We start from the raw sequence: 18,718 nt of genomic DNA, 5'->3' as shown, positions 1-18,718 counted from the left end.
TCGTCACAGATACCTTTTTAAAAAAAAGGTAGCATAGTTGATCAGGCTGTTGATTGTGGCCTGTGGAATGTTGTCCCACTCCTCTTCAATGGCCGTGCAAAGTTGCTGGATCTTGGCGGGAACTGGAACACGCTGTCGAAGACGTTGATCCAGAGCATACCAAACATGCTCAACGCGTGACATCTGGTGAGTATGCAGGCCATGGAAGAACTGGGACATTTTCAGCTTCCAGGAATAGTGTACAGATCCTTGCGACATGGAGCCGTGCATTATGCTGAAACATGAGGGGATGGCAGTGGAATAATGGCACGACAATGGGAAATCGGTGTCTCTATGCATTCAAATAGCCATCAATAAATGTAATTGTGTTCGTTGTCTGTAGTTTATGCCTGCCCATACCATAACCCCACCGCCACCATGGGGCACCTCTGTTCACAACGTTGACATCAGCAAACCGCTCGTCCACACAACGCCATACACGTGGTCTGCGGTTGTGAGGCCGGTTGGCCGTACTGCCAAATTCTCTAAAATGACGTTGGAGCGGCTTATGGCAGAGAAATTAACATTAACTTCTCTGGTAACACCTCTGGTGGACATTCCTGCAGTCAGCATGCCAAATTCACGCTCCTTCAAAACTTGAGACATCTGTGGCATTGTGTTGTGTGACAAAACTGCACATTTTAGAGTGGCCTTTTATTGACCCCATGCGCAAGGTGCACCTGTGTAATGATCATGCCGTTAAATCAGCTTCTTGATATGCCACACCTGTCAGCTGGATGGATTATCTTGGCAAAGGAGAAATGCTCACTAACAGGGATGTAAACAAATGTGTGCACAAAATTTGAGAGGAACAAGCTTTTTGTGTGTATGGAAAATGTCTAAGATCTTTTATTTCAGCTCATGAAACATGGGACCAACACTTTACATGTTGCATTTATGTTTTTGTTCAGTGTATAAATATATAGTTTATATGAGTGTGCATATCTCAGTAGGACTTTCTCGTTTTATATATATATATTTTTTAGTTTAAAACACACTATAAAACAAGGCATAGAGAGGCAGTGTGTGTGTGTGTATATATATGTATATGTGTGTGTGTGTGTGTCTACAGGTGTGCTTGCATATGCGGTGTTGTGTGCGTATTCTGCTGGTTTAGTTAACACTATGAGACTATGGTTGATAGAACAGGAGTAAGGGATTTGGGTGGAGCTGGTGAACTAGGATTCTGTGCAGGTGGCCCTTGCTTCTGCCCTGCCATGGGATAGACAAGGCTAAGCTAGGATAAGCTAACAGTTAAAAGATAATGGACCCCTCACTCTCCTTTTCCATAGGAGAGCTCTCTCCCCCTCCCAATGGTCCCCTCGCTGTTCCTCTCTGTCATCTAACAACCAAGCCACTGCTGCCCCCCCCCCCCCCCCCCCCCCCGTTTATCCTCCACCCTCTCCCTTCTCTCATTTAGATCAGGATCTTTCAAGCATGGTCCACAAAAGAAAGGGAAGGAAGTAGGAGAGAGAGAGAAAAGATTACAGAAAGAGAGGAAAGTACAAAAGTGATGACAGAGGAGTGTTAGAGAGAAATAAAGTGTGTGTTGAATAGCAGTACCCTTCAGTAGCAGTCCAAGAGCAAAGCCATGTCCCAAAGTCCTGCCACTGCCCGTTTCCCCAGCAGCTGGTGTGTGTGTGTCTGTGGCATCCCTGAGTGGAGTGGCCAGTGTTGCGAGGAGGAGTCTTTGCCAGTTCACCACGACTAGGTCCCACAGCCCCCAATCGACAGCCCAACTTTCCTGTGTGTCTGTTATGGGTAAGAACAGGGGGGATACTATTACATAAATAATAGCGAGAGTCGCACACTATGTATAAACTCCCGGTCATTTATTGGGTAAATCACCAACGTTTCGGCATCACTGTGCCTTCTTCAGGATCATACTTTTACACCGATGCGTTCCTCCTCTCAGTCTTCTCTCTCTCTCTGTGTCTGATACAGGTACAGGCACTTGTAGAAGCCTTGTCTTCCTCTCTATACAAAAATAAAATGGGAGAAATCTCATCCTCCATGTCTGCAGGGCTGGAAAGCCAGGGGGCTGGGCTGTCTGAGTTGGGATCCCCTGAGGAGAAAGACAGACTCTAACCCTAGAGGGGGGGCCAGAAGGCAGGAAAGGTGAGGCAAAAGAGCTGGGTCAGGAGATGTGGGGCAGTGCTGGGCTGGAGGCTGGATATGAGGCTGACAGTGGGCTGGACAGGAAACTGGCTTGGGGGTTCCATCCAGACACAAGCAGAGAGTAGCGTCCCCTCTGGTTCTGCCCCTGGTTTAAGTCACTGAGTCTGGGCTTGCTTGGACCAAAAGTCCCCTCTCTTCTTCAACAGTCTGAGGGAGTCTCCTTACAGTAGAAGGTAAGGGCTTTGGGAGGAGGGTGTGGACTGCGTCAGGGTTTGGAGTTTGATTAGGCCCAGGTTTAGTTTGAGTTAGGAGAGAACTGTCTGTCTGTCAGAGTGGCAGGAGGACCTCATGAGGCATTTACACTGTCCTGAACCACCACGGTCTGCTAGCATTAGTGTTTCTATGTATCTCTATGTGTGTGTGGATCAGCATCAGCAGTCCTTGTTCTCCAGTGACAGTTGGGCGGTGGCCTGGTGCAGGTCCTGGTTCACCCCCCTCTGAGCCAACGGGAGGGAACACTCATACCCCCCCAGGGCTGGGGGACTGGGGGCGCTGCCAGCCCCGTTCTCCTGCATCCCTCCATTCTTCTCCGTCTCTCTTTCCCTCTCCTTCTCCCCTCGTACTTTCTTGTCGTCCTGCTCTTCCATGGCCTCCATTCGTTGGTCTTCACTCCAGCGCCGTTTGAAGCGCAGCTTGAGTGGAATGCACTTGGTCTGCCCCTGGGCGGGGGACTGGGGAGGGGGGGTGTCGCCTGGCTCGGCCGGCTCACTCTTCAGGGTGGGAGGTCCGCGGTGGGGGTGGGAGGTGAAGAAGGGCAGCAGGCCTGGAGGAGGGGGTGCGGGGGCCTTGAAGACATCCTCATCCAGGTCCTCGTCGTGGGGGTGTGGGTGGGAGGAGGTCCCGTTGGGGTGGTGGAGGTGAGGCCGGGGGTGTCGGGGGGAGAAGAGGTCGTACTCGTCGCCCCGGTCGTCAGGGTCTTCATCGCTGATGTCAGTCACCTCCACCTCTTCTTCTGACTCAATATCTGAGATGGGCTCCACCTACAGAGATACAGAGAGTGTCGATATCACAGTCACAAACGTTTAGTCATCAGGATCCTCAACACATACAGTCAAACAGTTCAAAGTGACTATGTCCCCTTGTGGGTCTCACCTTGATCTTGGGCAGCCCGGTGCTGTTGAGGGAGCCGGTGGAGGAGGAGTTGGAGATGAGTCCTGACCCGCCGGCTGAGCTCAGGTCACTGCCGAAGGACAGGGAGGACCCCAGACCAGAGGACGACAGGGACCCTGAGCCCGAGGACAGTGAGCTCTGCCTGGGGTGGTGGTCCTGGCTACCGTCCCTCTGCTTCCGGCCCAATGGAGGAGGCTGCAGCTTGAACTTGAAGGGCGAGAGGTGAGGCGGCTCCTCACCCAGGTGCAGTGGGTGGTGGATGGGGTGGGGGTGGGAATGAGCCGAGTGAGGGTGGGCTGAGTGCGGGTGGGGTTGGGCTGAGTGCGGGTGAGGGTGGGCTGAGTGAGGGTGAGGAGAGTGGGATTGGGACAGGGGTGATGGGTGTCGATGACTATTCAGACCTGAGCGTTCTCCTCCTAACTCTGCTCCTCCCCTCTCGCCCAGTTCTCTCTTGTCTTGGGCGAGGCGGTGTGGCTGGGGAATGATGACGTTGGGGTAGTGGAGGAAGGCTCTGGGGCTAAGGTGGTAGTTGTAGACACTCTGGTGGTGGGCCTGCAGGTAGCGCTTCATTTCCTCAGGGTTGAAGGAGAAGTGTGAGCCCAGCATGGGGGAGAGGGAGGGGGACGGGGTGTAGGGCAGGTGGGAGGAGGGGGTCAAGGACAGGGCTGGGGACAGAGGTGGGGCTAAGAGCCCTGCACCCCCAGGGCCAGGCAGGGGGGACACGGGGAAGGGGGACAGGTTGTCGGGGTGGACCCTGTGTCCCAGGGGGCCGCGGGAGCCTGGGTGGGCGTTGGGGTTCCCTGCTCCACCATACATCCTAAACAGAGACTCATGGGACATACGGGGGTGGATCATAGTCCTGTACCCTCCTCCCCCTGGACCTCCTCCTCCTCCTCCCCCTGGACCTCCTCCTCCTCCTCCTCCTCCTCCTCCTCCTCCTCCCCCTGGACCTCCTCCTCCTCCTCCCCCCCCTGGACCTCCTCCTCCCCCCCCTGGACCTCCTCCTCCCCCACTCAGCCCTCTCTCTCCCCCCCTGTCCTCCCCTCCTCCCCCGCTGCCGTCCTCGATCTCAGAGTTGACGGAGGTCCCATCGCTGCAGTCGCTGACCGAGCCGCGCGCCATTCGCCGAGCCACGGCGCTGAACACGCCCCCGGGGCTACGCAGGTCCTCATTGGGTGAAAGCATGTCGGATGGCGTGGACGGTGGGAAGCGGAAATGAGTTCCGGCTGCGGAAGGCAATGGTGGAGCACTCTGAGGAACACCACTACCTGTTAGAGAACAGGAGAGAGAGGGAAGAGAGGAGGAGAACGGAGAGATACAATGATGAGGGGAGTAATATACACTAAGTAATGATATGGATTAGCACAGTCAGTGTTTAATTAAGAATTTAGTGATGTCTGTGACACACACACACACACACACACAACACCCACAGTGAGCGATACCTGTGGAGCCCATGTCTATGAATGGGTAGTTGACCAGGACCAGTTTGTTGAAGTTGAACTTGTAGGTGAACCTCTTCCCTTTGGTCTTGTGGAGGATTCTCTTGTTGTAGTAATACCTGGTGGGGAAACAGACCAATATGGGGTCATACACAGACCTTTAGGTCTCATTACTACCTGTAGCATGCTTCTCAATGGTACCACACACAGACCTTTAGGTCTCATTACTGCCTGTAGCATGCTTCTCAATGGTACCACACACAGACATTTAGGTCTCATTACTGCCTGTAGCATGCTTCTCAATGGTACTCCACACAGACCTTTAGGTCTCATTACTACCTGTAGCATGCTTCTCAATGGTACTCCACACAGACCTTTAGGTCTCATTACTGCCTGTAGCATGCTTCTCAATGGTACCCCACACAGACCTTTAGGTCTCATTACTACCTGTAGCATGCTTCTCAATGGTACCACACACAGTCATACAGGAACTCTTCAAATGGTACCACACACACAGTCATACAGGAACTCTTCAAATGGTACCACACACATTCATACAGGAACTCTTCAAATGGTACCACACACACAGTCATACAGGAACTCTTCAAATGGTACCACACACAGTCATACAGGAACTCTTCAAATGGTACCACACACACATTCATACAGGAACTCTTCAAATGGTACCACACACAGTCATACAGGAACTCTTCAAATGGTACCACACACACAGTCATACAGGAACTCTTCAAATGGTACCACACACACAGTCATACAGGAACTCTTCAAATGGTACCACACACACAGTCATACAGGAACTCTTCAAATGGTACCACACACGGGGAAATGATTTATTTTCAATAAACACAGGTCTGTCATGTCCCTCCACACACAGCTAGTGAATGGTCTTATTAACTAGTATTGTGTGATGTCCACTCAAATCAGCCAGGAGAGATGGTGTGTGTGTGTGTGTGTGTGTGTGTGTGTGTGTGTGTGTGTGTGTGTGTGTTTATTTATCGGCATCTGACCAAATCAGAGGCACAGTAGTTTAGTCAGGGCTTTTCTAGACCAACTGGTCACACACTCCCCTGTCCCTCTGTTAACCCTAGTCCATCTCTTTATGTACCATTCATCTAAACCCACCAATAATCACACTCCCCTGTCCCTCTGTTAGCCCTAGTCCATCTCTTTATGTGCCATTCATCTAAACCCACCAATAATCACACTCCCCTGTCCCTCTGTTAACCCTAGTCCATCTCTTTATGTACCATTCATCTAAACCCACCAATAATCACACTCCCCTGTCCCTCTGTTAGCCCTAGTCCATCTCTTTATGTGCCATTCATCTAAACCCACCAATAATCACACTCCCCTGTCCCTCTGTTAACCCTAGTCCATCTCTTTATGTACCATTCATCTAAACCCACCAATAATCACACTCCCCTGTCCCTCTGTTAACCCTAGTCCATCTCTTTATGTACCATTCATCTAAACCCACCAATAATCACACTCCCCTGTCCCTCTGTTAGCCCTAGTCCATCTCTTTATGTGCCATTCATCTAAACCCACCAATAATCACACTCCCCTGTCCCTCTGTTAACCCTAGTCCATCTCTCTATGTACCATTCATCTAAACCCACCAATAATCACACTCCCCTGTCCCTCTGTTAACCCTAGTCCATCTCTATATGTACCATTAATCTAAACCCACCAATAATCACACTCCCCTGTCCCTCTGTTAGCCCTAGTCCATCTCTCTATGTACCATTCATCTAAACCCATCAATAATCACACTCCCCTGTCCCTCTGTTAACCCTAGTCCATCTCTTTATGTACCATTCATCTAAACCCACCAATAATCACACTCCCCTGTCCCTCTGTTAGCCCTAGTCCATCTCTCTATGTACCATTCATCTAAACCCACCAATAATCACACTCCCCTGTCCCTCTGTTAACCCTAGTCCATCTCTCTATGTGCCATTCATCTAAACCCACCAATAATCACACTCCCCTGTCCCTCTGTTAACCCTAGTCCATCTCTCTATGTACCATTCATCTAAACCCACCAATAATCACACTCCCCTGTCCCTCTGTTAACCCTAGTCCATCTCTCTATGTACCATTCATCTAAACCCACCAATAATCACACTCCCCTGTCCCTCTGTTAACCCTAGTCCATCTCTCTATGTACCATTCATCTAAACCCAACAATAATCACACTCCCCTGTCCCTCTGTTAACCCTACCTAGACCATATCTTTATGTACATTCATCTAAACCCACCAATAATACACCCATGCTTGATCTGTTTATGTAATGGCCATTCTCTCTCGCTCTCCCATGGCGGGCTGCCAGGTGCAGTAAGTCTCCATCTATATTAACCTTTGTCCTGTTCTTCCATCGCACATCCCTTTATATAACCCCACTGCCCCCTCACCAACCTAACACAGCTCTGACTAACCCCACAGCCCCCTCACCAACCTAACACCGCTCTGACTAACCCCACAGCCCCTCACCAACCTAACACCGCTCTGACTAACCCCACAACCCCCTTACCAACCTAACGCTGCTCTGACTAACCCCACAGCCCCTCACCAACCTAACACCGCTCTGACTAACCCCACAGCCCCTCACCAACCTAACACCGCTCTGACTAACCCCACAACCCCCTTACCAACCTAACGCTGCTCTGACTGACCCCACAGCCCCTCACCAACCTAACAATGCTCTGACTAACCCCACAGCCCCTCACCAACCTAACGCTGCTCTGACTAACCCCACAGCCCCTCACCAACCTAACGCTGCTCTGACTAACCCCACAGCCCCTCACCAACCTAACACTGCTCTGACTAACCCCACAGCCCATCACCAACCTAACACCGCTCTGACTAACCCCACAGCCCCTCACCAACCTAACACCACTCTGACTAACCCCACAGCCCCTCACCAACCTAACACTGCTCTGACTAACCCCACAGCCCATCACCAACCTAACACTGCTCTGACTAACCCCACAGCCCATCACCAACCTAACACTTCTCTGACTAACCCCACAGCCCATCACCAACCTAACGTAGCTCTGACTAACCCCACAGCCCCTCACCAACCTAACGCTGCTCTGACTAACCCCACAGTCCCTCACCAACCTAACGCTGCTCTGACTAACCCCACAGCCCATCACCAACCTAACACTGCTCTGACTAACCCCACAGCCCATCACCAACCTAACGCTGCTCTGACTAACCCCACAGCCCCTCCCCTCACCAACCTAACACTGCTCTGACTAACCCCACAGCCCCTCTCCTCACCAACCTAACGCTGCTCTGACTAACCCCACAGCCCATCACCAACCTACCGCTGCTCTGACTAACCCCACAGCTCATCACCAACCCCACAGCCCCTCACCAACCTAACGCTGCTCTGACTAACCCCACAGCCCCTCACCAACCTAACGCTGCTCTGACTAACCCCACAGCCCATCACCAACCTAACACTGCTCTGACTAACCCCACAGCCCATCACCAACCTAACACTGCTCTGACTAACCCCACAGCCCATCACCAACCTAACGCTGCTCTGACTAACCCCACAGCCCCTCCCCTCACCAACCTAACACTGCTCTGACTAACCCCACAGCCCCTCTCCTCACCAACCTAACACTGCTCTGACTAACCCCACAGCCCCTCTCCTCACCAACCTAACTCTGCTCTGACTAACCCCACAGCCCATCACCAACCTACCGCTGCTCTGACTAACCCCACAGCTCATCACCAACCCCACAGCCCCTCACCAACCTAACGCTGCTCTGACTAACCCCACAGCCCCTCACCAACCTAACACCACTCTGACTAACTGACTGTGTGTGTGTGTGTGTGTCAGTGTGTGTGTGTGTCAGTGTGTGTGTGTGTGTCAGTGTGTGCCCTTGCTCTCTGGATCCCCTTCCAGTCAGTCCACTAAAGGGTGTGAAAGGATGGTTTTCTAGCTGCTTAGGTCAGCATATAGAGGAGATGTGTAGTGGACTGACAGCTAGCTGTACTGTCTGTAGCTGGCATGTTAAGAGGAGAGGAGATAAGAGGTTAGGACTGCTGGTAATACAGTAGGATTAGTGGTGTTCCACTACTGGTGACTGACTGCATGGGTCTGGGACAGTCAGCCAGAGTAGCTGTTATTATCTACTACAGCTGTTATTTTACCTGGAGCCTCCCACTCTTATTATGCTAAGACTTGTGGTGTCTGTGTGTGGAGTCAGACTGTAGCTCTTTTTCTGTCTCTCTCCCCCTCCCTCCTTCACACTGGATCTGATTCTCTCTCCCCCTTCCTCCATCACACTGGATCTGATTCTCTCTCTCCCCCTCCCTCCTTCACACTGGATCTGATTCTCTCTCTCCCCCTTCCTCCATCACACTGGATCTGATTCTCTCTCTCCCCCTTCCTCCATCACACTGGATCTGATTCTCTCTCTCCCCCTACCTCCATCACACTGGATCTGATTCTCTCTCTCCCCCTCCCTCCATCACACTGGATCTGATTCTCTCTCTCCCCCTACATCACACTGGATCTGATTCTCTCTCCCCCTACCTCCATCACACTGGATCTGATTCTCTCTCTCCCCCTACCTCCATCAGACTGGATCTGATTTTCTCTCTCTATCACGCTGGATCTGATTCTCTCTCTCCCTACATCACACTGGATCTGATTCTCTCTCTCCCCCTACCTCCATCACACTGGATCTGATTCTCTCTCTCTATCACACTGGATCTGATTCTCTCTCTCCCTCCATCACACTGGATCTGATTCTCTCTCCCCCTACCTCCATCACACTGGATCTGATTCTCTCTCCTTCCTTCCCATCTCTCCCTCCCTCTCTCCCCCTCCCTCCATCACACTGGATCTGATTCTCTCTCTCCCTCCATCACACTGGATCTGATTCTCTCTCTCCCCCTACCTCCATCAGACTGGATCTGATTCTCTCTCTCTATCACACTGGATCTGATTCTCTCTCTCCCTACATCACACTGGATCTGATTCTCTCTCTCCCCCTACCTCCATCACACTGGATCTGATTCTCTCTCTCTATCACACTGGATCTGATTCTCTCTCTCCCTCCATCACACTGGATCTGATTCTCTCTCCCCCTACATCACACTGGATCTGATTCTCTCTCCCCCTACCTCCATCACACTGGATCTGATTCTCTCTCCTTCCTTCCCATCTCTCCCTCCCTCTCTCCCCCTCCCTCCATCACACTGGATCTGATTCCCTCTCCTTCCTTCCCATCTCTCCCTCCCTCTCTCCCCCTCCCTCCATCACACTGGATCTGATTCTCCATCACACTGGATCTGATTCTCTCTCTCCCCCTCCCTCCATCACACTGGATCTGATTCTCTCTCCCCCTCCCTCCATCACACTGGATCTGATTCTCTCTCTCCCCCTCCCTCCATCACACTGGATCTGATTCTCTCTCTCCCCCCCCCTCCATCACACTGGATCTGATTCTCTCTCCTTCCTTCCCATCTCTCCCTCCCTCTCTCCCCCTCCCTCCATCACACTGGATCTGATTCTCTCTCCTTCCTTCCCATCTCTCCCTCCCTCTCTCCCCCTCCCTCCATCACACTGGATCTGATTCTCTCTCTCCCCCTCCATTTGTATCGCATTCCCTTCTTCCATCCTTCCCCTTTTAACATCATCCACCGCTTTACCCCTCTTCCCTCCCTCATTCCCTGGGGGCGATGGAGACAGAGCGGGAGACAGGACAGGCCTGCTCTGTTGAAAACATTGTTTAGGTCAGGCAGCCTCCCAGCAGTATGTCTTTCCATCTCTGACAGAGGAGAGGCACATGGTCCTATACAACTCTATCTTCTCTATCTCCTCCCCTCCCTCTCTTCCTCCCTCTCTCAGTCAGAGTAAGGGAGCACTTTGAAGAGCATTTGAACTCACTTCAAAAGAGAAGAAAGATTCTTTGAGGGTCTGTGTTTAGCTGCCCCCCCAACCCTGACACACTCCACACACACAAGGGTGAACACACACACAACTAAAAACCTTTATCTGCTCATAATCAGATGCAACAATACCCATGTGGATTTAGACTTAGTGAGAGACTTCCAGGAAAATATGCAATGGGTTTATGGGTGTGCAATTTGTTGTATGTGTGTGAGATTATGTGTATACAATATGTGTGAGATTGTGTGTATACAATATGTGTGTGAGATTGTGTGTATACAATATGTGTGTATGAGATTGTGTGTAAACAGTATGTGTGTGAGATTGCAGGACAGGGATTACACCCACAATTACAAACAACTAAACTGGCTGATCAGACAAAACAGAGAAGTAGGCACACACCAAAGAGAGAGAGATGAGAGAGATAGGAGAGAGAGAGAACAGAGGGATGGGTCATTTCCTGGAAAATGTAATCAAGACAGTGCTGTGGAATTCCCAGAGTTGATGGAGAGAGGAGAGAGGACAGAGGGATCAGAGATGAGAGGAAGAGAAAGTAGGGGATATTTGAATCCTCTTAACAGTAACCCTGGTCTAACCATCTTTCTAGCCATATAACCTGCCCAGTCTATTGGAACACAGCCTGTCTCTTCACTGTCAAAATCAAAGCAATATGGCTGCTGGATACAGAGTCATCTGTTCGCCAGAGTACCACAGCAGCTCTCTCTACACACACCATCTATTGTCATATAACTGGTCTGCACGCACGCACGCACGCACACACACAATATTCTCATACAACTGGTCTCTATATCCTCACACCATCTATTGTCATATAGCTGCTCTCTCTACAGACACCATCTATTATCATATAGCTGCTCTCTATACACACACCATCTATTGTCAAATAGCTGCTCTCTCTACACACACCATCTATTGTCATATAGCTGCTCTCTACATACACACACTAGAGGTCGACCGATTATGATTTTTCAACGCCGATACCGATTATTGGAGGACCAAAAAAGCCGATACCGATTAAGTGGCCGTTTTTTTTTTTTTTGGTAATAATGACAATTACAACAATACTGAATGAACACTTATTTTAACTTAATACATCAATAAATTCAATTTAGCCTCAAATAAATAATGAAACATGTTTAATTTGGTTTAAATAATGCAAAAACAAAGTGTTGGAGAAGAAAGTAAAAGTGCAATATGTGCCATGTAAGAAAGCCAACATTTAAGTTCCTTGCTCAGAACATGAGAACAAATGAAAGCTGGTGGTTCCTTTTAACATGAGTCTTAAATATTCCCAGGTAAGAAGTTTTAGGTTGTAGTTATTATAGGAATTATAGGACTATTTCCCTCTATCCCATTTGTATTTCATTAACCTTTGACTATTGGATGTTCTTATAGGCACTTTAGTATTGCCAGTGTAACAGTATAGCTTCCGTCCCTCTCCTCGCTCCTCCCTGGACTCGAACCAGGAACACATCGACAACAGCCACACTCGAAGCAGCGTTACCAATGCAGAGCAAGGGAAACAACCACAGGCTCAGAGCGAGTGACGCTTGAAACGCTATTAGCGTGCACTAACTAGCTAGCCATTTCACATCGGTTACACCAGCCTCATGCCTACCACCGCTCAGTCAGATACTTAGATACTTGTATGCTTGTATGCTCAGTCAGATTATTTGCAACGCAGGACACGCTAGATAATATCTAGTAATATCATCAACCATGTGTTGCCAGTTATCTAGTGATTATGATTGACTGTTTTTTATAAGATAAGTTTAATGCTAGCTAGCAACTTACCTTGGCTTACTGCATTCGCGTAATGGGCAGTCTAATTGTGGAGTGCAACGAGAGAGAGGCAGGTCGTTATTGCATTGGACTAGTTAACTGTAAGATTGGATCCCCCGAGCTGACAGGGTGAAAATCTGTCGTTCTGCCCCTGAACGAGGCAGTTAACCCACCGTTCCTAGGCAGTCATTGAAATTAAGAATGTTTTCTTAACTGACTTGCCTAGTTAAATAAAGGTATAAAATGCAAATTAATTACTTAAGCATACAATGTGATTTTCTGGATTTTTGTTTTAGATCCAGTCTCTCACAGTTTAAGTGTACCCATGATAAACATGACAGACCTCTACATGCTTTGTAAGTAGAAAAACCTGCAAAATCAGCAGTGTATCAAATACTTGTTCTCCCCACTGTAGCTGCTCTCTCCATACAAAAACCATCTATCGTAATAGAACTGCTCTCTCCATACACAAACCATCTATTGTCATAGAGATGCTCTCTCCATATACACACCATCTATTGTCATACAGTGCCTTGCGAAAGTATTCGGCCCCCTTAAGTTAATACTTTGTAGCGCCACCTTTTGCTGCGATTACAGCTGTAAGTCGCTTGGGGTATGTCTCTATCAGTTTTGCACATCGAGAGACTGAAATTTTTTCCCATTCCTCCTTGCAAAACAGCTCGAGCTCAGTGAGGTTGGATGGAGAGCATTTGTGAACAGCAGTTTTCAGTTCTTTCCACAGATTCTCGATTGGATTCAGGTCTGGACTTTGACTTGGCCATTCTAACACCTGGATATGTTTATTTTTGAACCATTCCATTGTAGATTTTGCTTTATGTTTTGGATCATTGTCTTGTTGGAAGACAAATCTCCGTCCCAGTTTCAGGTCTTTTGCAGACTCCATCAGGTTTTCTTCCAGAATGGTCCTGTATTTGGCTCCATCCATCTTCCCATCAATTTTAACCATCTTCCCTGTCCCTGCTGAAGAAAAGCAGGCCCAAACCATGATGATGCCACCATCATGTTTGACAGTGGGGATGGTGTGTTCAGCTGTGTTGCTTTTACGCCAAACATAACGTTTTGCATTGTTGCCAAAAAGTTCAATTTTGGTTTTATCTGATCAGAGCACCTTCTTCCACATGTTTGGTGTGTCTCCCAGGTGGCTTGTGGCAAACTTTAAACAACACTTTTTATGGATATCTTTAAGAAATGGCTTTCTTCTTGCCACTCTTCCATAAAGGCCAGATTTGTGCAATATACGACTGATTGTTGTCCTATGGTCTTGGTAGATTTGCAGTGGTCTGATACTCCTTCCATTTCAATATTATCGCTTGCACAGTGCTCCTTGGGATGTTTAAAGCTTGGGAAATCTTTTTGTATCCAAATCCGGCTTTAAACTTCTTCACAACAGTTTCTCGGACCTGCCTGGTGTGTTCCTTGTTCTTCATGATGCTCTCTGCGCTTTTAACGGACCTCTGAGACTATCACAGTGCAGGTGCATTTATACGGAGACTTGATTACACACAGGTGGATTGTATTTATCATCATTAGTCATTTAGGTCAACATTGGATCATTCAGAGATCCTCACTGAACTTCTGGAGAGAGTTTGCTGCACTGAAAGTAAAGGGTCTGAATAATTTTGCACGCCCAATTTTTCAGTTTTTGATTTGTTAAAAAAGTTTGAAATATCCAATAAATGTCGTTCCACTTCATGATTGTGTCCCACTTGCTGTTGATTCTTCACAAAAAAATACAGTTTTATATCTTTATGTTTGAAGCCTGAAATGTGGCAAAAGGTCGCAAAGTTCAAGGGGGCCGAATAATTTCGCAAGGCACTGTATATCTGCTCTCCATATACACAAACCATCTATTGTCATATATCTGCTCTCCATATACACAAACCATCTATCGTAATAGAACTGCTCTCTCCATACACAAACCATCTATTGTCATATATCTGCTCTCCATATACACACCATCTGTCATATATCTGCTCTCCATATACACAAACCATCTATCGTAATAGAACTGCTCTCTCCATACACAAACCATCTATTGTCATATATCTGCTCTCCATATACACACCATCTGTCATATATCTGCTCTCCATATACACACACCATCTATTGTCATATATCTGCTCTCCATATACACAAACCATCAATTGTCATATATCTGCTCTCCATATACACACCATCTGTCATATATCTGCTCTCCATATCCACACACCATCTATTGTCATATATCTGCTCTCCATATACACACCATCTATTGTCATATATCTGCTCTCCATATACACACACACCATCTATTGTCATATATCTGCTCTCCATATACACACCATCTATTGTCATATAGCTTGCTCTCTCTACACACACCATCTATTGTCATATAGCTGCTCTCCATACACACACCATCTATTGTCATATAACTGCTCTCTCTACACACACCATCTATTGTCATATAGCTGCTCTCTCTCTATACACACACACACCATCTATTGTCATATATCTGCTCTCCATATACACACAATCTATTGTCATATATCTGCTCTCCATATACACACATCATCTATTGTCATATCTGCTCTGCATATACACACAATCTATTGTCATATATCTGCTCTCCATATACACACACCATCTATTGTCATACAGCTGCTCTCCATACACACACCATCTATTGTCATATATCTGCTCTGCATATACACACAATCTATTGTCATATATCTGCTCTGCATATACACACACCATCTATTGTCACATATCTGCTCTCCATATACACACACCATCTATTGTCATATAACTGCTCTGCATATACACACACCATCTATTGTCATACAGCTGCTCTCTCCATACACACACACCATCTATTGTCATATATCTGCTCTCCATATACACACACCATCTATTGTCATATAACTGCTCTCTGGCTCCCTCTCTCTCCACACAGACAGGCTCAGACACACACATTGTAGTGCAGTAACTAGGCACTGACTAACAGGAAGTCAGGATTACAACGCCCTCCATTTCTGCCTCTCGTCACACCAGCTGCTCACACTCAGGTGTGTGGCTTTATGCACGTGAGACTGAACATTACTGGAAAACTTGGTTTGTGTGACCAGTGGATGACTGAACTGTAGTGTGTGTAAGTAATGATGAGGGTCTGGCTGGGGGTCTGTTTAGGCTGGTCACATGCTCGAAGAGCGTGTGTGTGTGTGTGTGTGTGTGTGTGTGTGGAGATGAGGATCTAGCTAGAGTCTGATTAGGTCGGTCACATGCTCTGTGGGCGCAAGCGTGTGGTCAAGTGTACTCTGGGTGTGTGCGGCTCATGTGTGTTCTTCCCGCACAGCAAATAAAAGAATCATTCTATCCTGTACAATGAGATGTGTACACACACACACACACACAGGACAATAAATGTACAACACACTTAACACAAACTCATACAGTCACCCGCCCTCCTCTCCCTAGTTCTCTCTATACAATAGGCTCTGTTGTAAGGCCGGGACTCCTGACCTAGTAACAGTGGTGTCACAGCAGTCCTGCTCAATCAAACACACACGGAGTGAACACGGTCGGTGTGTGCGTGAGACAGGGCAGGGGTATCCTACGGCGCCTGATGGTAATCTTTGCCAGCTGTGGTGAATGGAACCTCTAACCTCTGACCTGTATGAGCTGCTAACAGTCAACATCATGACCCCATCAGAGGCCCAGACCACAACATGGTACTGGGACCAGAGAGAGAGAGACCCAGGGCTTCACTGTGCAACTGCCATCTTGGTTTACTCCCATAGCCCTCCAACCAGTACACTGATGCCATTGTCCACTCTCCACCCCGCTCTCTCTCTCTGAGCACTGGGTTGAGAGGGGATCCGGACTGGGGCTACAGAGCACAATAATGTCTATGGGATGGGTTTACCTCCAAGTGCTGTGAACCAGTCGCTCTATCACTGTGATTAATATCTCCAATAAAGTACTGTTCATACATTTCACTCACACAATAAATAAATCATCTCCATTTGACACTTTGTCCCATTCCAACACACACACACACACACGAGCGGTATGTGAGGCCATGGGTCTGTCACCATGCGTCTGTCACCACAACAAACCCTCTCGAGATTCACATCAATAGTAATGTGGGAAGAGGATTGATGGCACTAAAGACCAATAAAACACACATTGTAGCAACCATCCCCATATGGAACACATGACAGAGAGGGCCACCTTGCTCCACACATATGGAAGAAATCTGGAGACCAAAGTCAGTGTGGTACCCAGGACTTCAGCTGGAGTTAACTGACACACACTCTCTCGCACACACAGTTCAAACGCATGTTTTCAAGCCCCTGCACTTCAATCACCCAGGCCCATGATGTTACAGTTTCCTGTATAGTGTGCACATGGTGATTTCCCCTTATCAGGAATACTATTGTAATCCAGTGTGCCTGTGAGTTGACTCTCCAAAAGGACACGTGACTCCCTGCATCATTCCTGTCTCCTGCTCCCACAGCCACTGTGAAATTCACACTCACACAGTGAGGATTAGGCCGTGTGTGTGTGTGTGGGTGTGGTGTGGTGTGGTGTGGTGTGGTGTGTGTGTGTGTGTGGTGTGTGAGCAGTCTTGTTCTCCTATCCAGAGGGACAAAGGCTATTTTAAGCTTAGGGGTTTGGTTTAGGGTTACAATTAGGTTTAGGTTTAGGTCAGTAGGGTTAGGTGGTAGGGTTAGAGAAAATAGGTCAATTTTAGGTCCCCACAAGGATAGAAAAACAAGTGTGTGAGATAAGGTCAGAGATATGAGGGAGAGAGACACGCTACAGGGGGAAAGACAGTGAGAGAGAAATATACAAAGGGGGAAAGAGTGAAAGAGGAGGAAGGCTGCGATGAATGTAGAAAATAATTTGTAAAAATATAGAAAACCCAGGAATGAGTAGGTGTGTCCAAAATCTATCTACAGTGCCTTGCAAAAGTATTCGGCCCCCTTGAACTTTGCGACCTTTTGCCACATTTCAGGCTTCAAACATAAAGATATAAAATTGTATTTTTTTGTGAAGAATCAACAATGGGTGGGACACAATCATGAAGTGGAACGACATTTATTGGATATTTAAAACTTTTTTAACAAATCAAAAACTGAACAATTGGGCGTGCAAAATTATTCAGCCCCTTTACTTTCAGTGCAGCAAACTCTCTCCAGAAGTTCAATGAGGATCTCTGAATGATCCAATGTTGACCTAAATGACTAATGATGATAAATACAATCACCTGTGTGTAATCAAGTCTCCGTATAAATGCACCTGCACTGTGATAGTCTCAGAGGTCCGTTAAAAGCGCAGAGAGCATCATGAAGAACAAGGAACACACCAGGCAGGTCCGAGATACTGTTGTGAAGAAGTTTAAAGCCGGATTTGGATACAAAAAGATTTCCCAAGCTTTAAACATCCCAAGGAGCACTGTGCAAGCGATAATATTGAAATGGAAGGACTATCAGACCACTGCAAATCTACCAAGACCTGGCCGTCCCTCTAAACTTTCAGCTCATACAAGGAGAAGACTGATCAGAGATGCAGCCAAGAGGCCCATGATCACTCTGGATGAACTGCAGAGATCTACAGCTGAGTTGGGAGACTCTGTCCATAGGACAACAATCAGTCGTATATTGCACAAATCTGGCCTTTATGGAAGTGGCAAGAAGAAAGCCATTTCTTAAAGATATCCATAAAAAGTGTTGTTTAAAGTTTGCCACAAGCCACCTGGGAGACACACCAAACATGTGGAAGAAGGTGCTCTGGTCAGATGAAACCAAAATTGAACTTTTTGGCAACAATGCAAAACGTTATGTTTGGCGTAAAAGCAACACAGCTGAACACACCATCCCCACTGTCAAACATGGTGGTGGCAGCATCATGGTTTGGGCCTGCTTTTCTTCAGCAGGGACAGGGAAGATGGTTAAAATTGATGGGAAGATGGATGGAGCCAAATACAGGACCATTTTGGAAGAAAACCTGATGGAGTCTGCAAAAGACCTGAGACTGGGACGAAGATTTGTCTTCCAACAAGACAACGTTTGACATGTTTCTGTGGACATTCCAGATACTATTTGGAATTTTCGTCTGCGTTGTCGTGACCGCTCGAGCTTGTGGATTTCTGAACATAACGCGCCAAACAAACGCAGGTATTTTGGATATAAAAATAATCTTTAT

General features: G+C 47.8%; 1 protein-coding gene across 1 annotated transcript in view; it reads right to left on the bottom strand.

The window, feature by feature from the left end:
• Positions 1–1,498: 1,498 nt before the first annotated feature.
• LOC110509826 (ETS domain-containing transcription factor ERF) overlaps positions 1,499–18,718 on the bottom strand; it is a 98,071-nt gene continuing 80,851 nt past the window's right edge. The window contains exons 3-6 of the mRNA XM_036969317.1: positions 4,773–4,888; positions 4,341–4,595; positions 3,310–4,193; positions 1,499–3,197 (exon numbers count right to left, since the gene is read on the bottom strand). Coding sequence (XP_036825212.1) covers positions 2,589–3,197; positions 3,310–4,193; positions 4,341–4,595; positions 4,773–4,888 — 1,864 coding nt within the window. The 3' untranslated portion in view covers positions 1,499–2,588. The remainder of the gene's footprint in view (positions 3,198–3,309; positions 4,194–4,340; positions 4,596–4,772; positions 4,889–18,718) is intronic.

This window comes from Oncorhynchus mykiss, chromosome 3, assembly GCF_013265735.2.
Source record: "Oncorhynchus mykiss isolate Arlee chromosome 3, USDA_OmykA_1.1, whole genome shotgun sequence".
NCBI classification, from domain to species: Eukaryota; Metazoa; Chordata; class Actinopteri; order Salmoniformes; family Salmonidae; genus Oncorhynchus; species Oncorhynchus mykiss.
The sequence above is the reverse complement of the archived record's forward strand: the minus strand, read 5'-3'. Positions and strand labels throughout refer to the sequence as shown.